This window comes from Pelodiscus sinensis, chromosome 26 (genome assembly GCF_052426305.1).
Source record: "Pelodiscus sinensis isolate ZL-2025 chromosome 26, ASM5242630v1, whole genome shotgun sequence".
NCBI classification, from domain to species: Eukaryota; Metazoa; Chordata; order Testudines; family Trionychidae; genus Pelodiscus; species Pelodiscus sinensis.
The window spans coordinates 3,015,968-3,037,046 of record NC_143077.1 but is presented as its reverse complement, the minus strand read 5'-3'; the positions used below and the strand labels follow the sequence as shown (position 1 = coordinate 3,037,046).

At 56.0% G+C, this 21,079-nt stretch overlaps 1 protein-coding gene across 5 annotated transcripts in view; it reads right to left on the bottom strand.

The window, feature by feature from the left end:
* Positions 1 to 21,079, bottom strand: part of RPS6KA1 (ribosomal protein S6 kinase A1) — a 66,057-nt gene that overhangs the window by 9,390 nt on the left and 35,588 nt on the right. For 3 of the 5 annotated variants that reach the window (XM_075908912.1, XM_075908913.1, XM_075908914.2), the window contains exons 3-10: positions 12,920 to 12,979; positions 6,400 to 6,516; positions 5,338 to 5,419; positions 5,006 to 5,086; positions 2,885 to 2,964; positions 2,268 to 2,374; positions 696 to 733; positions 449 to 591 (exon numbers count right to left, since the gene is read on the bottom strand). In XM_075908912.1, coding sequence (XP_075765027.1) covers positions 449 to 591; positions 696 to 733; positions 2,268 to 2,374; positions 2,885 to 2,964; positions 5,006 to 5,086; positions 5,338 to 5,419; positions 6,400 to 6,516; positions 12,920 to 12,979 — 708 coding nt within the window. Of the gene's footprint in view, positions 1 to 448; positions 592 to 695; positions 734 to 2,267; positions 2,375 to 2,884; positions 2,965 to 5,005; positions 5,087 to 5,337; positions 5,420 to 6,399; positions 6,517 to 10,069; positions 11,219 to 12,919; positions 12,980 to 21,079 lie in introns of those variants that run through there. The other 2 variants (XM_075908915.2, XM_075908916.1) reach the window with 2 other exon arrangements.

Sequence of the window (21,079 nt, the reverse complement as noted above, 5' to 3'; positions counted from 1 at the left end):
GCTGGTGGCAACTGGCTCCCTCCCCACCCCCCATATACGGGCAGCAAGTGGGGGAATGCGAGGAGCCGACTCCTCTACCAGAGAAGCTTAGGCTTATCGGGTAGCCAACTATTTGTCTTTTACATCCCTTCTTCATGGTTGTCTAGACAAGGCCTTAATGAGATGAAACATGACAGTCTTAGGAGGCAGTCAGAAACAGTCTAAATTCTACATGGAGCCGCCCTGAATGCATCTGACTACTGTGAAATTCACTGCACCTCATCACTGATCAGCTTTGGGCTGCAGGTTGTACGAGTAACTTACACGGGAACTGGAAAGCCTTGGTGCGATCATTAGATCTTTCCCAGTTCAAGAGAGGTGTGTTAGAGATACAGTAGACCACACACAATCTCTCCTGTAAGGAGTCACCAGAGAATTAGGCTTCAAACCTGCTAGCTAGACAGCGTACCATTAAAACCCCATACGACCACCAGTCAGCGCTGTGGGTGTGGCCCTGGCGATTCACAACTTCTGGCGCCATGTATTCGACTGTCCCGCAGAAGGAATACGCTTTCTTCTCGTGGTCAATGGCTTCTTTACTCAAACCAAAATCTACACACGAGAAAAAACCGTGAGCGTATGCCCGCCGTCTTACACGCGCGCCAGTCTCTCAAGCAACACGTCTGCGGCAGCGCGAGATTTTGGCATCCCCTTACCTGTGAGTTTGATGTGTCCTTCTTCATCCAAGAGGATGCTGTGCCAGGGAGAGAGAAAGGCAGGTAAACACCCACGCTCCAGACGTGAACCACGCCGCTCCCTGTGAACCAGCACCTATTTCCGCTCCCCAAAAGCTTGTGAAAATCTTTAAGAACCTCAGAAACAGCCCTGTACTCCACCACTTTCAGCCCAGACGGGTTTTAAGCCCTTTCCTCGCAGTGTGGGATGCGCACAGAATGGCCCCCTTCCTCCAGCCGTTCACAGACAGGCTTGCTTTGGGCAAGGACTCCGTCATTTGCACGACCCTAGCTAGCACTGTGGGGTTTCACTTGCGGCCCGTGGACCTGTCTGTTCCCCCATGCCTCTTGCACTGGCGCCCCACGCTTCCTACTTCTTCTCCTCCCCTCCCTGGCATGCTGGGAGCGCCATGAAGCCGCTGATTTGTGCTCCGTCCCTGCCCCTCCCTGTTCCCCCGCCCGAGCCTGGACAGCCACGAACAGCTGATTCACAGCGTTTGAGCTCTGGGAGAAGGGGAGGTGAGAGGAGAGGGGACGGAGCACGAATCGGTGGATTTGTGGCACTCTGAACATACTGGGAGGGAGGGGAAAGAGCAGATAATTGCGGCGCTCTGGTGTCCCAGGGTGTGTGCCGGCTGCAGGTTGCCTACCACTGGTCACGTGGCCCATTCACTAGCCTTAGAGCCCCAGCCCCAGATCAGGAAGCCACAGAACAAAGACATCCCCTGCCCCAAAAAGGTTACAATGTGAGCAGAAGACAAGAGCCAGGAGATGGACTGACAGGACTACAAGGAAGCCATGTGCCAGCCTCATGACAGGCAGCTGCCTCCGCACACCCTGTAGCCCAACTGCTTTGTGTAGGCACCACGGCCGGGCGAGCTGAAGTTCTCCTATTCTCCCTTGATGGAACTACAGCAGGGTGCGTGCCCCAGCCTTTCCCCAGGCTCTTTGGAGGCCCCTCCCACGTGCCAAGCGGAGCAGCATGTCAGTCAGCTGGAGGAGAGAATCCGTGTCCATGGGTCAGCAGGAACCAGGTTGGTTGTTGGCAAATACCTGCCCTAACATTCCCTACTCTCCTGAATCCATCTTGGTCCCCCCTTCCCCAGGTCTGTGTCATCCGACTGGACGTACACGTTCCTGAGCCCGAGCCCCAGGTGCCGTGTGAATCTGGTCCCCGACCTCTCCTGTGCGAGGATTGTTCAGTTGCACTAGTGACATGCACCTCTGCACAGGCCCTGCCCCCCCCAAGCACGGTTCACTGCTCACGACGGAGCCCACCATGGCCTGACTCAGCTGGGAACCGGAGACCAGCAGGAGGTGCTCTCTTTGCCCCGGAGAGGGCAAGTGAGCTGCTAAGTTCCCAGCCTGATGACCTAGAATGAAGGAGAAAGCTGGAACCGGATTCTCCTGCTCTTTTGGCTCATGAGATTCAGGCTCTGGCTACCCATTGGTCCAGCCTACGGCATTTCCCAGCTCCCAGAATGCGGCACCGGCACACAGACTCCAGGCTTGACACGGAGCGGCAGGAGAGCTAGCCCGGAGGCATGCGCGTACTTCTCTGGTTTGAGGTCTCGGTATATGATTCCCAGGCTGTGCAAGTGATCAAGCCCCAGAGCCAGCTCCGCCAGATAGAACTTCACATCCTCCTCTGTGAACATCACCTGAGGGACAGAGACAGGCACCTGGGTGAGAAGAAATCAGCCCCCCAAGAACATACCATGAAGTTGCTCCCCCATCTCCAACGTCGCCAGCCACTTGCTCCCTCTCACCTCTTCAGACCAGACCGTCCTGCACCCGGAGACTAAGCAGCGCAATTAGAGGTTGCTAAGCAGTGAGCTGATGTTAATTTAGGATCTTCATTTACATCAGCTATTGTTCTCCAATTATCTTTACCTGTCACTTCAGTTTGCAGATCAGCTTCCCCTCCCGAGCCTGCCGCCTCCAGAGAAGCGATTCAGTTCGGTTAAGAAGCTGCATTGCCACAGCGCAGAAAAGGGAGCTCCAGGTTCCCCTCTCTGCTGCTCTGCCCCCCCGAGCTGGCTCGCCCCCGCGGGGCTGGGGAACAATGCTCCAAACGCCAGCCGCCCTCTCCCATGGGTAGCGCTGAACCAGCCCCATCCCGGGCAGTCAGACCTGGAAACCGCACCGGCCACGCTCCAAGGCACGCTCACCTCTTTGGAAAGCCGAGTGAAGAGGTCTCCCCCTCTCAGGAAATCCAAGATGAGATAGAGCTTGCCCTCTGTCTGGAAAGCTGAAACACAGGCCAGTGCAGGACTCAGCCCCCTTGCCCAGCCCGACTGCTCAGCAGAGCCAGACCCCACCCAAGCCGGGCGGCCGTAGAGCTCCAGAGGCCCCACCCTCCCACCCGGCTCAATACAGTGCTTGGGCGTCCAAAGGAGATCGCCTGCAAAGACAGCACTGGGATGGGAGATCGCCAAGAACACGGAGGCATTGCTGACCGCGTAGGTGGCTCTCTCCCTTGCAGGGATGGATGCTGAAGCCAGGCAGGCTGTGGGGAGGCAGCGACTAACTGGAAGTGCAGTTTTTGCAGAGAAAAAGAAGAGGTGCCAACCACTGACGTGCATCCATTTCCCACGATCCCTCTCCTCGGAGTGTTACCCCTGGGGACACATTCTAGCCCCAGCAGCTATTCTGCCTGCTTAAATCCCCCCTGCTGCGTGGGAAGAACAGCACCAGCTGCCTCTGGAGTCTGCTCAATGCAGCACTCAGCTCCCTAGCACGGGGAATTCAGGAGGAAGGGCGGGGAACAGAAGGGAGCAGTGACAGACCCAAGGGCCTGCAGGGAAAGGAACAACTAAGCTTTAAATAAGAATACAGATTCCAGCCTTGTCTACACTGGCATGTTCAGTCGAGAAAACCGGCCTTTGAGCGACAAAAGCCTTTGAGTGGCCACGCTACAGCGCGACAAAGGTCCCAATAGGCGGCTGCTTTTCATGACAGAAAACTTCCACCTCTGCGAGATGCTTTTGTCTCCCCCATCCCCATCGTCGACAAGGAGCACAGACTGCAGTTTGTTTTATCAAGAGAAGTGGCTTCTGCCAGTATCCCACAATGCCTGCCCTGGTGGCTCTGTTCAGTGTTGTGTGATCTCTGCTGCCCTGCGCCCCGCTCTTTTCAAAGTTCCGGGACATATCTGACAGCTGAGTGAGCTGCTTCCTTTGGGGAACAAAGAGCAATCATTGGACAGTGGCAGGCTGCTGCTGCAGGGGGAGGGCTGGAGAGATGGCTGTGCTGCTTGGACATTCCTCAGCAGGGAGAACTCCCAGAGCTACTCTTGATGCTGCTCCCAGCTGAGGAGGTGGTCAGAGAACTCGGAATCCCATGTAGCACAAGGATCAGCTCTGCTTTCCCACAGCACTGCGGCATGCTTACCCACAATGCTTTGCTCTATCTGTCGACAGGTTGCTAGCCATGTGGCCATGAAATGTTGACAATGGGAGGCAGAAAAACTGGTTTGACCGGTGTTCACTTTGGCCGATTTTTGCACGTTGACAGCAGTTTGGTCACCAAACCTTCCCCGTGTCGACATAGCCTCAGTTACGTCTGTTACCCCTGCTCTTCTGTGCTTAGAAGAACTGGCACAGAACACACAGCCCAAGGGTTTAACCCTGCTACTTTTCTCCTGGGTTATCTTATTTTCCTGTTTGCTAGCCAGGCAGGGCATAGGACTGAGATCCTATCGGAGGAAAAGTTCATTTTTTTAAGAAGACTGCTTAGAAAACCCACAAGGTAATCTAGGAAGTAAGAGGAACAGGGGCTGCTTGGCAGATAAAGGCTCCTCCCATATTGCGCTCTGCTACTGGCATAACCTTTCCAGACCGTGAGAAAAATGCTGTGAACGCATTCAACAAAAATCACTTGCTGGGCCCCTAGGGAAGGTCGGTCCCTGATGAGCAGACAACACACTGCCCAGCAGTAGTGCATAGTGGGTAATGCTACATGAGAATGGCCAGGCTGGGTCAGACCAAAGGCCCATCTAGCCCGGCGTCCTGTCTGCCCACAGTGGCCAGTGCCAGGTGCCCCAAAGGGAGTGAACGCAACAGAGAATCCTCCCGTGATCCCCCCCGTCGCCCATTCCCGGCTTCTGGCAAAGAGAAGCTATGGGCACCATCCCTACCCAGCCTGGCTAACAGCCACTGATGGACCCAACCTCCCCGAATTGATCCAGCTCTTTTTTGGACCCTGGGAACATCCGGGTCTTCCCCACATCCACAGTTAGGAACGAACCAGGGCTCTGCCACTTCTGGGCCCGCGGCGCGCGCGGGACTCACCATAGTGCAGTTTCACCACAAAGGGATGGTTCACATCAGCCAAGATGTCCCGCTCCATTTTGGTCCGTACCCGGTCGCGCACTGTGGAGAGACGCCCAGCTCAGACCGGCGCCGTGCCCCCGATCCCAGCCGCAGGGCTCTGCCAGCGGCCTCATGGCTTCACCGCTCTCGCCAAACTGCCTGAGCTACACGCGTCCCCACCCCCAGCTCCGGGGGGACGGTCCTTGGAGCAGCGCAGGTTTGCCGTGGGGAGAGCACCGTGCCTGCCCAGCATGACCTCTCTTTCTATTTTGGGGACGCAGAAGTGGCCACCCAGGGGAAGCCCTACTCACCTTTCAAGGTTGCTTTCTTTAGGACCTTCATGGCATAGAGGTGGCCGTTGTCGGGGGGGGTGACTTTCCTTACTAAAAAGACCTGCCGACGAGAGGAGAGATCAGCAAGTTCAACACTTGGAGCGCTGCAGGTTTCCAGAGGGCCCGGGTAGGGTATCCCGACACCTTTGCCCTTCCTGCTCCCTGTCTCCAAAGCCAGCTTGTCACCCGCACTCTCCTGCCCCTGCTGTCACCGCCCCTTTCCTCCCGCAGCTGTCAGCATGCTATCTAGCAAGGAAACAAGGCCAAGGGATGGGCCACCGCCTGGGGGCCGGGTCAGACGGTATCATCCAAGCAGGCACATTAGTGCCGCCGGGTACTGGCAGGCTTCCTGCTGACATGTGGCCCGACACCCAGGAGCATCCCCCCCCTTTCGCCACCGGACACGTCTGCGGGACAATGGGGCCGCAGTCCAGGGAGCGGCCGCGTCTCGACAGCATGAGCAATGGAGCTCAGAATCCTAGTCAGAGCCTCGGCGGCGCAGGGAGACGGGCAGGCCGCTGAACACTGCAGCACGGCCAGTCTCACGGCGGCGTGGAGCAGGCGGGCTTTAGCGAGGGGTTATTCGTGGGTTGAAGGACAAGAGAGTTTAGTGCCACTTCTTCCCTCCCCTCCATGAAGGGTTAAAAAAGACCGTGTATGTAAGTGAGAGGAGGCCTCTGCCAGGTACCTGGACGCAGTAATCAGAGGGGCGGGTGAGGCAAGTAACAGAGAATCCCTAAATTCTCCCTCTCTGGCCCTATGGTGAGAGCCAACTGGAGGGCAGCCGGATGCTGTGTGCCAGGAGGAAGGCCTGGTTTAAACAAAGATCTCTCCTTCCACCCTCTTCACTGCCAGCGCCCCGCAGGCACCAGGACAGCAAGCACAGACCTCATGGAGCAGACTGCTCCCGCAGCAGCACCCTCTCTCGGAAGAAACCCAGTCCAGCTGGTATTCCAGCCAGGAGAATGGGCACCATGAAGCCCGGGGGAACCTTTCTCTCTGCCCCCCAAGTAAAAAAGATGCTGCAAGAAGCCAACTCACTTTGCCAAAGGAGCCTTGGCCCAGAACTTTGAGAAGTTCAAACTGCGAAGGGTCACCTTTCTCGGAGCCCTCCTTCACATGGTGCGTGATGTTAAATTCCTTCACAATCCCTTCTCCCTGAAAGAGAAACCACAGGCGTGAGGAAGACCAGGGCAGAGGAAAAGCCTCATCTGTTTAAGGACAACTACGAGCTCTTGGGAACCAGACCCGCTCCTACAACACAAGCATGTCCCCCAAGGCCAGATCACCAGGTGGACTTCAGCAAATAGCCTAGGACCTTACAAACACTTCCCTCTCTTCTCAGTGCCACCCTCCATCTGACACCTCCCCTTTGCTTTGGCCACAGAACAGAGTTCGGTGTCTTTGACCTGCACGTCACAAGAGTTTTGAAAGCAGTAGTGAGTGGCAATAATGTTTGTACTACTAAAAATCCCATCCCACCAACACCCGGCATTGTTGTCATACAACAAGGACGCGGCTGGCGAGTCAGACACACAGAACCCATCTGCTCAGCAATCTGAGTAGCTCTGTCACCGGAGTCTTCATGCATCTTCAGCACATAAGGAGGCTTTTTCACAGCCTCAGCTCTCCTGGGAGACAGAGAAGCCAACGTGACACATGGTTTCTTTAAACACTTTTTTACTGAGCCAAAGAGCAGACTTGAGTGGAGAATAATGAAAGATGGAGGAAAGGTGAGTCACCCCCTTCCAGCTACATTTTTCAGAAGATTGGAACACAGGGCAATAAAAAACATGGAAAGGTCACATTTAACATGTCCCTCCCTATCTTGCAAACAAAATGCCCTGGGGAACTCCCTGCCACAAGACAGTGAGGCCAAGAGTTTAGCCCCGTTACAAAAAACCAAACACACTAGACATTTCTATGAATCAGAACATCTCCAGAGATCAAGAGGGGACTGAGTGGTCATGCTTCAAAGCAGGCAGTCACTGGCTACCTAGGAACAGGAAGCAGTTTTCCTTTTAGTCCAATTACTTCATACTCGCCATTTTTAAAAATTAAATGAAGCACCCAATGCTAGACTCAGGCAAACTGACCCAAACCATCTTTTTGGGGTTAAAAAATAGGCAGAATTTGCAAGACCAAAATATTTCATGTGTCTTGGTTCATCAGGATTGTTTAAGTCAAAGAAGCCTTTAAAGAGCCAGCCCTCCAAAACAGGTTCTTTAAACCTATTGGACACTGTCTAAACCAACATAAATAAATAAATAAATAAATCCAATTTGATTTTGAAAATTATTGGTTCAAAATGGCCGCTGGCTCCCCATTTTTAAAAACTTGGTTTTGGGTTTTTCAAAATTGCCAGTGAACCAGAAAATCTTCAACCTGCACAGCTGCCCTGGAATTCGCCAGCACCTGGACACACAACGTGCAGCTCTCTGGCATGGGAATGACGGTCCGGGACACGCTGAAGACCCAGTCTCCCGTGCAGTCAGAGACACTGGGTGTAAAATGGTCCTGATGTCCTAATACTGTTTAACTGACGTCCAGACATGGAGCACGTCAGGCTTAGAAACAGCAATTCTACCCTCTGTAAAACCCCAGCTTCGCGCAGGTCGGCCCCCACCGCTGTTAAAGGGAACAGTATTTAAATCAAGTTTAAACATAACCAGAGAGGATGGAGCTGCGGTGGGGCTGGGCTGCTGGCACGCTGGCCTCCCCCCTCAGAAAAGAAGATACACTTGAGGATGTGGTTACCTACCTGTAGGAGTGCAGCCTTTCCTTCTGGCGGATGAGCTTTGTTTGCTCTAGACCAGGAAGTGCCTTTGTTTGCATATTGTTTGGCAGCTTCTCACAGACTGAGCAGACACTGAATTCTGCACAGCCTGAAGCCTTTATCCACACAGCTGGTCCAGATCCCCCCCTTTCCCCTGCCTGCCCCATCCCTGAGACAGTAAAGGTCTCGTCTCCATCACTCAGGCCCCAGCTTCTACGCAGAGACTGTCCATAAGACGGTCACCAGGGCTTGTGCTTTGGGCACTGCCGGCAGCTGTCCACTAGGAGCCGAATCGCCAGCTCCTTCGCCACTGGGCAGGGCTCCCCGGAAGCTGGGCGCTCATGCAGCCACTCAGGAAAGATGCCAATGCTGCCCACAGCTTGGTTTTGTTGCTACTGGTGATGCACATGGGCACGTGCCTCAGTGCACATTACAAAATTTATTCCACATGGGACAGATTTCTGTCAGCCCAGTTTGGACTGAGCTGAGGTCTCTCCCAGTTATTAAAGCCGTGATGCCTAATCCCTCTGAGAAAGGATCAAGGTAGTTGAGGACCGGCCCTGGAGAAAGCCTGCAGTCTAGCTTCCGCATTAGGACTGAACACGCTATTCAGACAAGTTTAGTTTGTCTGGCTGGAGACAGCCTCCCTTCCAGCGCACTGCTGCTGTGGCCAGCACCACTCTTCTGGACCTCAGCCGTGCTATTTGCTGCTCGTAGTCATGGTGGGCGACACTGTTCCCGCTGACACAGAAGAATGAAGAAATGGCCAGAATTCTAGACAGCTTAATGGCCCAGAAAAACTATTTCACTAGGACGGTGGTGAAGCGCTGGGCTGGGTTCCCTAGGGAAGTAGTGGAGTCTCCATCCCTAGAGGTGTTTAAGTCCCGGCTTGACAAAGCCCTGGCCGGGATGATTTAGTTGGGATTGGTCCTGCCTAGAGCAGGGGGCTGGACTTGATGGCCTTCTGAAGTCTCTTCCAGTTCTAGGATTCTATCATTCTAACACCAAGGCAGTAGTACTAAAGTTCAGCTCAACTGCCGACTAGAGAAACAAAAACGGGGGGAGGGGAAAGGGGGGGGCATGAAAACACTAAGGAGAAAAAATATTGAGAGATTGGGTTAGGTTAAGTTTACTATCAAGTGACAGTCTGCCTAGTAGATCCATTTTAACTGAACATTTCCTTTAAGGACAGGCATTTATGCTTCTATTTTTTCCATGACGACCAAGGGACACGCTAGGGTAGGAAGAGTTCCATGTACACCCGATAGCTGCAGTTCTTCGAATGGAGGCACCGGATAATTTTGTGAACAATTTTAACTTCACTATATTGAGCCAACAATAAGCCCCAATTTGTTTAGTTTCCAGCAGGGTTTTCACTGCTATAGGTGCGTTCTCAAGGCTATCAAGCCTGGCAGCTAACATGGCTCAGCGAATATATCAACTAGGGAAAAAACTGCCATTTGCAAGATGACCTGAACTGGTACCATTTTGAGTTTAAAGCTTTAAACATCAGCTAACAGCTCCCGTGTAAGAAAGGGTGTTTTTTAACTTCGCTGGTTTAGTCCATTAACCTACAAAACTGTGACAAGAAAGGCTAAGCAGGACTGTTTAGACTGTGTGTGAATTAGACCAGATTTCATTAACTTGTTCAGCTGCAAACCAGACAAGCAATGGGAACAACAAACCAGCCACAGCACGGGAGTAGCAACAATGAAAATTCATGCATTGCCGCCACGCTGATAGTCGCATCAACCGGCTTTACACCCACGAAGGAACTTTCCTTCCCCGACGCAACGAAGCCAATGTTACCCGGCAGGAAAGAGGGAAGACCCCAAAGGCTGCACCTACAGGTTGCAGCGACTGTTAACCCAACAACAGTCCAGCAGATCCGAGCAGGGACAGACACAAGCGGCGCGAGCGAGTTGCAGAACTAACCGAGCTGGCGAGCTGGCCAGGGGAAGGCAGCTGCAGGTTGCAGGGTTTTGCTCGGTGTTTCCTGTGCAGCCACAGTGTGAGAAAGGCACAGATGCGAGGCAGCTTGGGGTCCCTGTCCATCGTCCATCCCGTTGAGCATGGCACCTCCCCCGTTACCAGGGCCGCCCGGGGTGTGCGGCAGGCCGCTGGAACACACGCTGCTTCATGGAGGGCTGGAGAGAGGCTTCAGACGGTAGAGCCCTGGGACAGAGGATCTGCAGGTGGTTAAAGACCCACTTGCAGATGCGCAGTGAAGGCAGCCGCCTCTCACACTCCCAGCTACGCAGGCTCACACTCCCACGCCCCAGCACAAACCCTTGTGGTTGTTTTTCACACCTCACGGCTCCCTGCTCAGATTTGACTCCTCTCTGCTCCGAGAAGGCTGCCTCTCTGCTAGCGCGGCAGGGTCGGAGTCTGGGTGGCAAGTTAACCTCCTGCAGTGTTACTGAGAACTCCCACGAATGGGGAATATGCTGGGGAGTCATTTACCAGAGCTAAGAGCCCCACAGTAAGAAGAGCCTGTACAGTGGACCTAGGAGATCTGCAAGTGCCTCTTCTCCCCTCGGTGCCAAGAGAAGAGGGTTTGGGTCACATCAACCCTGGGAATTACTCCCCTTGCATAACCACACCGAAGTCAGTGGAAGGAGGGGGGGAGGGTATGGCTCTCCCTGGCCTCAGAGGACAGCACAAGAAGCAAGAGGCTTAGATTGCAGCCAGGGAGGTTTAGGTTGGACATTAGAAAAAACTTCCTGCCTGTCAGGGGGGTTAATCACTGGAATGAGTTGCCGGGGGGGTTGTGGAATCGCCATCTCTGGAGATATGCAAGAGCAGGTTAGACTGACACCTGGCAGGGATGGTCTAGACGGTGCTTGGTCCTGCCGTGACCATGGGGAATGGGACTCGATGGCCTCTTGAGGTTCCTTCCAGTTCTGTGATTCTAGGATTAGTTTGGTCCTGATGTCAGCGCAGGTAGGACTCTTGCGCAGCGAAGAGAAGGGTGTCTTCTGCCAGAGGGGAGGTAGCTTTCCCGATTCGCTTCCTAGAATCTTATCCAGGATATTCGTAAGGCATCTGTGAAGGTAACCAACTAGCCCCGGTTCTGCAGAGCCACGGCTCAAGGAGCTGCAAGCAGGACAGAGCAAAGGCCTGTGGTGGACAGAGATATCCCCCCCCCCGAGTCCCTTCACTGTCCAAATTCGCCTACAGGATGGGAATGATTTTTCTTATTTAACACACACCAGCCTAGTGGACATTTGCTCTCCAGGTGAGCATGGAATGATTCCCGCTAGGTACCGGTCTCTGGTCCAAGCTAACTTTTTTCCACTTTAGGAGTAGTCTAGTTTGCAGTGAGACACAAGCCTGTCTCCATTTGCTTCTGGAAATACCCCAATGCATGGGGGGGTGGGGTGTTTGGAGCTGGGATCTTAGTCTGGGCCTGTGACTACTGCTGACCTTTCTCCTCCGCACCACGCCCACACCACCCACTGTGGTAACGGAGAACGAAAGCAGGAAATGAGTGTTATTTCTGTTGTGCTAGCACCAGCCAGGGATGAGGGCGCCCAGCGCTTCACGCTGTACGAGTGAGTCAGACCAAGCTGGGCTCCCAAAGACAGAACGGGGGGAGGAGTCGGGGGGGAAGGAGGGACGACAGCAGGCTCAGTGGAGAAGGTTGTGAGCAAGGGGCATAGCAAATCCTTGCTACCAGCCAGACACTGTCTGCTGGCCTGGGAAGAGTAGAGTCCAGCTGCCTGATTCTGATTTACCCCAGAGAGAGCAGCAATCAGGCAGGGGTGTCTGGTGGGTGGGCGAGGGCGGGGGAGGCACTGGCTTCCCAAACCGCCAGCCTGGCCCAGACTCCGCCCCCAGAACACCTGCTGTAGGCACTGCTGTTCCGTAGCACCTGCCCTCTCCAGGATGGGGGCGTGACCTAGGCAGAAGGGGAGGGACTGGGGGTGGGGCTAGCAGCTTGCCTCCCCCAGCCCTACTTTCACCCGCCGCTCATGCAGTCGAGACCAGGGTTGGCACAGATACCTGCAGACCAAAGTTAATGACACCGACGCCATCGCTCAGAGGCCTCCTAGGTAGCAGGTGTGTCTGCGTCGCCCCAGCCCTGGCGCTACGAGCTGGCGTGGGCGAACCCTGCTTGTCGGCACTTGGCCCGCCAAAACGCTTCTATCCGCCACGAGCGGGCCGGAGAGCGACAAAGCCGCGTTCTGTGTCCTTCACGGGAAGGGACGCGGGGGACTAAGCACCAGCGAACCACAAAAGGTTGCCCAAGCAAGCGTGGACACAGCCTAAAGGCCGCGCTGGGTCAGTTATTTGTGGCGGGCGCAGTCGCCATGGCTCCGCTCAAGAGCCGAATGCAGGCGGCCGCTGCTGAGCTGCTAGCACGGACACGCCTCTTCCCTCCTAGGGCAGTGGCTTACGGCACCATCCTCCATGGCACAGAGGGGCCTCAGAACCACATGCAATGGTGCCTGCTGCCTCAAGGTGAGAGCAAAGGGAACACACAATCACGAGGACACGCGCGAGTGGCTCGTGTCTGCGGCCGTGCAGGAGACACGCGCCGTGAAAGGCCTTTCCGAGAGGTCCTGGCGCACGTCGCTCACGGACGCCCGCGTGCCGGGCGTTCCTGACGTTCCCAGGGCCAGGTCCGACGGCGTTAGCGGTGCGCAAAGCCAGCCCTGGCGGTGGGCAACAGCCCAGGTGAACTCGAACCCTCTACCACAGGAAACGGTCAGAGAATCCCACCACCCGACAAAGCAAGACTGCACAGACACCAATCCCCTCCAGGGATAAGGCTCCTCTTACCTTATCAGCCGAGTCTGAGTCTATCAGGTCTGTCTCTATCCAAGAGATGTCCGACTTCGCCTGTGGAACAACGAACAAGCGTCAGCACAAGGGGGCCGGGATGCTCAGGGGACATTTTCCAATGCAGGGGCCTAAGGGAAGCAGGCCAGCTGGTTACAAATCCCCCGATGGCGCCCCCGGGAACCTCGCCCCCAAGAGGCAATTCAGAGCGGGATTGGCTCTGCCAGGCCAGGCGGCTCCGGAGGGGCTAAGAGTTCTCTGCAGGCGGGAGAGTGGGACGCACAGGTCAGATGCGAACCCTGCACGCCTCCAAAGAGCCACAGGGGTGAAGCTCTGCAGTCTTCACCAGGCAACTGGCCTCCTAAAAGGAAAATGGGACCAGCCTCACCCAGGCCATAATTAGCTCCCCCTTAGGCTGGGGGACAGCTAATTATGGTACAGGCAGCACTGGTTCCACTTCCCCTTACGTGGGCCGACTGCCCTGGGCCAAGGCCAAATCCTGTTCTCAGACGCGCCCGGGGGGGGAGGAGGGGGAGAGAGACGAGACACGACCTCCACGGCAGCTCTCCGCTTTGGCAGAGCTCCCCTGAATTTCAATCTGCAACCGCAGGAACCTGGAATCTGCGCTGCCCCGCTGGGCCACGGGCTCTCGTCTGGGTGGGAATCGAGTGCTCCCAAGCCAGTCACGGGGAATAGAGGCAACGTGCATCCCAGCTCACAGGGGGGAGGCCCGGCCCCTCTCCCGTGGCCCTGCCCAGCTATTTCATCTCATGTAGGGTTGCCAGATGGTTTCAACACATCTCGACAGGACACCCCAGTCTGTATTACATCGGAGTTAGACAACACCCGACATGTCTATGTTCTCAATGCATTTCCCAAACAAAGCTCAACTACTGGACTGTCCAGTTCCACACCAGACACCTGGCCACCCTGATCTCATCTCACAGGCGGGTCGGAGAAGGACTCGTCCGATTGCCTTTATCCCGACACCTGGCCAGGTCTGCACAGGCTTTCTCTGCCAAGAGACAAGTCGCTGTCTGGGACGGTTTACCCAGGCCCTGAGTCCAGAGTGGATCCTTCTGGCCTGGCCCTGTGGCAGCCCTGGCAGACTCGAGAGAGCCTTTGTTTTCCTCCCTTTGCAGCCACTATCTGCTCTCAGATTTGTTGGCAGGAATCCTGCTGAGAGACGGGGGGGGGGGTTGGGAAGGTTTCTCCTTTCACATCTGAAGGGCCTCGGTTCTGGAAGGTTCGAGGTTGGATCCCGAAGCCTGGTGCACCCCCAAGGCTCAGTTCATGTTCACAGAGATTCCCTGTCGCAGCAGGGGGCTTCCCAGGAAGTTTAAATCCCCCCTCCCCGAGTTGATGCGTTTCCCTCAGTGGGGCTCACTCTGCAAGCAGCAGCTTGGGTGGAACCGCCCCAGAGAATGTTTTAAAGAGACACTCACAGGGCTACTTCTGCTTCCTCTTGGTACGGTCGGGTAGCGCCTCAGGGGCGTGGGGGGGCACGTGTGGTTTGGTGCTACAGATTCGATCTCCTCTGATAGAGGTAGAAAGGAGAAACTTCCCCAATCCTGCACCCACGTACAGGGCTCGGAAAGCAGAGAAAGGCTGCAAAGGGAGGAAAACGCAGGCGATCCCCCGCACTTACGACCTAATTGGTTCCTGGAGAACCGTCGTAAGTTGAGCTGTTGCAACTCGAACCCTTTTTCCCCAACAATAAAAATGGGGGTTCCGTTCTTGGCCCACTCTGCCTCCTGGGAGTCGGAGTCCGCGGACACGAGCTGCTCCCAGAGCCGGCTGGGGGCTGTGCCGGGTGGAGGTGGTGGCTGGAGTAGGCAGTCGTAAAAGCCGGGTGGTTGTAAATTCCAAGGGTCATAAGTCGGGCGATCGTAAGTCAGGGTCGCCTGTACGCCTCGGAGCTTCGCCAAAGCGTGAGCCTTCAAATGTTAATAAGGAGACGGTTCCAGCTGGGAAGACGCTGAATACAGGGCACGGGGCCGTGTTTTCACCTCTCCTCTACCTGGCCCCATGACCATCGCTGCGAGGCACAGCAACCGGAGGGTGGTGGGCAACCCGCTGCTGCGGACGGCCCGCCAGACCTTTCGTTCGCCGCTGCCCGCGCGCAGGGTCGCCAGATTCCGCTGGTTTCCAGCTGCAGCGTTTTGTTCCTCGCGGCCTCACATAGAATCATAGAACCACAGAGATGGAAGAGACCTCAGAAGGCATCAAGTCCAGCCCCCTGCTCTAGGCAGGACTCACAAAACTGACCCGCACGTAAAGCCAGGCCACACGCAGGGAGGTGCGTGTGGACGGGCACAACGCCGTCTTCCAGCAGGTTCTGTACTAAGCAGATGACTTAGTGGAGCCTAGAACAGTTGGTGCCACCCGGATCTAGATTGCTGTCTGCTGTCTCTTCCTACCGATACCATTCGACACACACTTTCCTGATCCTCCCCCCCTTTATAAAAAGGCATCTTGTAGCACCTTGGAGACTAACCAAAAATATCTACATGGCATCAGGAGCTTTCATGGGCACAGCCCACTTCTTCAGCTGAGCAGTGGAGAGAAAAGGGGGGACCCTCCCAATTGATAACAGAAAAAGAAGGGAGAGTTTGTGAGGGTCCCCCCCTTTCCTCTCCACTCTGCTCAGCCAAGGAAGTGGGTTCTGTCCACAAAAGCGCAAGAGCCTAGATCTGCACGTCTCAGTCTGCACGGTGCCACAGGGAAGTCAGAGATGAACTCGGCCACCCCTGTGGGGTTTACAAAGAGAGCGTTAGACGTGGCACAAGCCCACGGGTGTTTTAGCACCTCGGCAGCAGCTGGAATCTGAGTGTGGGACACAGCCAGCAAGAACATGCTGCTATTTTGGGTTATGCTTTGTGCACCCAGCTGCCATGCAGCCAGGGCCAGCAGCAGAGGGATGGTGTTGCACCGCGCTTGCTTTGCACATGCGCCTGTTCCAAGCCACTCCCAGCCTCCGGAGGCAGGGAGAAGAGATTCCTCAGGGCAGTGAGATCGGAAAGGTCCTTTCACAGACAACACTCTACATTAAAAGCAGCCTGGTTGCCTCTAGAGCCTTGCAAGTCTGACTTCCGCCTCAGCCCTGGGCCACAGAGAACGCGACACTGCAAAGAGAGCAGACACTTGCCTCCTGGATCCGAAGCTTGGTGCGAAAGAGGAGCCTCAGCATCTCCAACGCTGCGGACGGCTACGCTCCCATAGCTGGTCTGGGGGCTCCCGATGGCCCGCTCTCCCCGCACGCACCCCCGTGCCTGCACCCCACACAGCCGCGCAGTCACTTGGATGTGTTTTAGGAGTTTCAACACAAAGGAAACTGTGGCTTTCTATGGGGAAGCTGCTCATAGCACCACCCCAGCTGCCAGATGAACGCGCGAGTCCAGGCGCATGACCCCGGTGGAATGCCCATTTGCGCAGCCCCCGGCTGAGGACCCAAGGACGTGGTGCCCAGGTGCACATGGATCTCACTTCCACAGGCCACAGTGCCTCGGGAGGGTGTGTGTGTGACAGTTCTCAGGGTCCTCATCACCGAGTCCCCCTTTTGCGCCCCCCGCTCCAGCCTCTAGAGAGGAGTCGTCTTGTCTGTGGTAGCTGAATGGGCGCTCCCCATCACCCGCCTGTCCCGCTCGAGCGCTCTCCTTTAGGCTCCGCCAGCCCTGCCCGTCCCTTGCAGGAGCAGCCTGGCTCCCTTGTGCGACCCAGCCCCTGACACGGGCTCCTGGTGGAAATCCCAGCGCCTCTGCTCCGGAGAGAGCCGGGTATCCCAGCTGATTGCTCCCCGCCAAGGCGCAGCTCCTGCGGGCCCGGGCCACAAAACAAAACGGAGCTTTAAGAACAGAGACACGGCTAGAAACCAGAGCGCGATGGACACAAAATGGGCCTGACGCACGAGGCAACCCCCCCATCAAAGGCCTATGTCAATGAGCAGGCGACCCCCTGCCCCCACCTTCGGTCTGTCACGTTGCTGGCTGGCCCATCAGGAGCCGTGCACAAAACCCGTCCCACTGCAGCAGCTGTCTCCTCCGGGGCTGGAGGCGGAGTGGGTCTCTGCTCTCTCACGGAGCTAGATGTGTCTTCATGCACAGCCAGGGCATCCCCCTCGGCAGCCACGCTCTTTTTTACCGCGGGGGATGGAGTGCTGGGGCCTGGGATGATTTGCCCTTGACTGTTCTAGGATAGGGCCAGGGCGGACAACTGAGCCTGACATTACCATCGCCGGCTGCCCCGGAATGAGGGACAATTCCCTCTGGCCTTACTGGGCCACCACGGAGACTCAGGCTTCCCTGGGGACTAATGCTTATTCTAGCCTCGCTTTCAATAGTACATTATTTCATAAAGAATACCCCTCGCACGATGATTGTGAGTAGGGCCCTACCAATGGCACGGGTGAAAAATGCCTCACTGATCGTGAAATTAGCCCTTCCCCATGAAATCTGATGCCTCCTTGCTCCTAGGAGCACCCCATCCGAGGGGCTTCCTAGCTCCAATCTGGCAGGGGAAGGACGGGACCGGTCTCTCCCCTGCCAACCGCTCTGGCATGGGGGGGGCACCAGACCAGACCCACCACTGGGTGCCTCCCACTGCAGCAGGGCACTGCCGGGCAGAAGCCTGAGGTCCCTGCAGCTGGAGACTTGTGAAGTTGGATTCTATCTTCCCTGTGCTGCTGGAAGGGCCCCATCACAGGGGGTTTCCTACCCCCTACAGGGCAGGGAAGGACAATGCTTGGGGGGGGAGAAGACCCCCTCCATTGCCTCTTCAAACCTCCTGCGGCTGCAGTCAGCTCTGTGGTTGCCGCTTTCAGAGTCCAGCTCTGTGGGCTGCACAGAAGTGGGGAAAATCCCATGACCTCCCCTCCCCCACAACAGGTTTGTGATTCTCCCCCCCCCTTTCAGGTTGGGACCCCCCCGTTACAACACTGACATTTCAGGTTTAAACAGCTGACAACATGAAATCTACCAATTTTCAAATCCTATGGCCCTAAAATTGGCCATGAATTTGGTAGGGCCCCAACTGTGAGCATTGGCAAGTTACGAAAGTTCAGTAGAGACCGCACATGCTCCCGCTCCTGGGGACACGCCTGGGAGGTGGTGCATTAGCTGCACTGAGTTTGTCAGGTCTGGGACAGAAGTTGCTTGTAAAGAACAGGAAATCCTTTACGCCCTGGAAGCAATGGGCCTCGGTCCAGGGATGAGAGAACGTTTCCTGCACATGGCATGGTCCTTCGAAAGGAGCAAGAGTTGCAGGCGGGCGTAGGGCCGTGAACGACTAATCGACTAGCCGGTGAGCAAATGCATGTCAGACGGTCGACAGGCCAGTCAACTAGTCGCTTCCCTCCCCCGCTTGCTGCCTCTACCAGAAAGAGGCACCAAGTGGTGGGGGGGAGAGGGTGAAGAGGAGGAGGTGCCTCAAAGCAGCAGTGCCACGTTGAGCCTGGGGCCAGACCCTGGGATACACGTGGCACTGCCATTTTGAAATGCCACGTGCAGCCCAGGCCAGCCGGGAGTCCCCAGCCTGCACGTGGCATTTCAAAGGGGCAGCACCATGTGGAGCCCAGGAGAGTCCCCAGCAGACCCCGGGTTCCATGCAGCGCTGCTGCTTTGAAACGCCGCAAGGAGCATGGGGCTGGAGTGGGGGAGACTGCTCGAGTCCCCCGCTGGCCCCTGCTCCCTGCAGCATTTCTGCCTTTGTAGTGCATTGATTATTGGATTCGCCAATTGGTATACATGTAACATCCCTAGGCAGGCCGTGCCTCTCCGGATGAGACCCTTGGGATGTCAGTAAGTGGATCTGCTAAGAGGCAAGTGTGCAAGTTTCTCCTGCCACAGAAAGCATTTAGCCATCCTGAAGACCTTGCTCTTCACACACACAGTTTGATATTGCAGATATTATAGAGCCTGGCTTGCTCAAATTCATTATAAAGAGAGGTGACCACACGAGCACGTGATACAAACCATGCACAATTTACCTCACGCGTGGGGACCTTTCATCTTTCAGATGTGCAAAAACAGACGGACAGAAGACGCGCAGGGGTAGGAAGTTACACAGCAGTTTTGCTAATATCTGTGCAATGTATCGCCCCAGTGATACCATCAGCAGCACCATGGCTTACTCACTCTGCACTCGGCTAAACAAAGCTGTGTAGAACAGAACTCGCAAGGGGGGTCGGTTTCATTTCACTGTCTTTCCAAAAGCAGAGAGCACCAGCCCTACGTCAAAGGAGATGCGCCCAGCTCTGGGGTGGTTCAGCCACCTGGCATTTTCACTTCTTATAACTATTCACTTCAGGAGCGGACCGAGGACAGCCGCGGCAGCTGGCGCCCTAGGTGGAAGGCGCAATCTGCGTCCCCACCTGCACGGCCGTCAATGGCCGTGACGTCATCATTGGGCGCCCGGGGCCGTGGCGCCGTAGGCAACAGCCGAGTTTGCCTAGGTCCGTGGGCCGCCCCTGATTCAATTAGTGCCAAGAACAAACCCGACTCGGGCCAAAGCCCAAGTCTGAGCACCCGAATCTCACCCCAGTGGGTGGAGGTGAGGGACCAAAGGGAGGCGATTTGGAGACTGACTTGAAGTGGTCTCCCCTCCTTCTCACCTAGGCTAGCAAGGGGGCACGTGGCCTTTCCCTTCTAGCAAGGCAGAGGAGATGCAGCTGGCCTCTAGTTTCAAGGACAATGAGACGCGTCACTGCTCCTGGCGACCACGTTATGCAGATTTCCACGAACGCACTAGAAGGAAACAGGTCGAATTGTTCTGACCCTAGTGACTCACGGCACTGTCCGAAATCGAATATCGAAAGGAGAATGTTTGTAAGTCTGTGCTCTAATAACTTGGACACTGTAAGACCTACTGCAACCAAACTTTCCGTGGCAGAGCCCTTCCGCCAGGGGGCGGTTGTAAGGTCCTGTGGGAGGGAAGAGAGGAGAGACCGACGCCTCCCCCCGGGGCTGCACGGAGCTTGGCAGTGCAGGGAGAAGTGGCTTCCCCGCCATTGCTGGAAGCATATGGAGGCCCCTCTTCAATAGTGCAACTGGTCCGGGGCCCGGCGGCCGACCAATGGGCGGGCGGGTTGCTGCCGGGGCTCGCTGTAGGCGGAGGGGGAGGGGCTGCTGTTAACGCTCAGCTGACACTTTTAAAAAATAAACGGGAAAGGGGAGCATCGGGATCCGGAGATGAGAGCGGGGGGGGGGGGGGAATGAATGGGGGGGCTGGACCATTGGGAGGCGCGTGGGGGGGGGGGGGGGGAGGCAGGCAGGATGGGGGGGCTGGATCGTTGGGGGCAAGGGCAGGATTGTAGGGGGATGGAGGAAGTGGGGCTGGACAATCCTGCAGGGAGTGAGTGAGAAATGAAGCCCATGGTGGGGGTGGGGTGTGGAGGGGGGAGGAATCTCCTCTGAGGGGCACTGGCCCAAGGGGCAGCACTAGATGATACTGGGAGGGTGAGAAATTAATCCAAGGCGGGGGTGGGAGGATCCCTCAAATCTGGGCATTGGTCCTGGGTTTGATACTGGATGATCCTGGGCAGAGGGACAGTCCACGGGAGGGGCAGCTGGTCCGGGGCTGGCGCTGGAGGGGGCTATAGAGGTGCCAGCAGGCTCAGGGAGTTGACTCCTAGTTCCATCAAAAAAGATGGGAGAAGAGTTTGAGGCGTCACCTTGAAATCTCTGATTCAGTAGGGCCAGGCCCACTGACTGAGGCATCCCTGTGCTCAGCTCTTGGGTGAGAATTTGCAGACCCAGCGTGCCCCTCCCCTACTTCCCTTCCAGAAATCCATGAGCTTCTACAAGGATAATTAGCAAAAATACCATCTGACAGGAAGCAAAACGTTGCACTATTGAAGAGGGGCCTCCGTACGCTTCCAGCACTGGTGGGGAAACAAGACTTGGGAGACTTGGGGCTCTCCCTTCCACTGGGCTTTTAATGGCCCCTAGACTCATGACATGGGAAGAAAACAGAGACCTCGTTTCTATCGTGACTTTTGTATCTCAGTTTGACAAGTCCAATAGCTCTGACTCTCCACATTGCAACGCCTCTTTTGCCTTATGCAGCAGTAGAAACGCACGGGGGTCTGCCATAATGGCCAGATGTCAGGCCCTGGCAGCTGCGGTGTGGCTGGGGGCTGTCAGGACCAGCTTCTGTTTTTCTAAA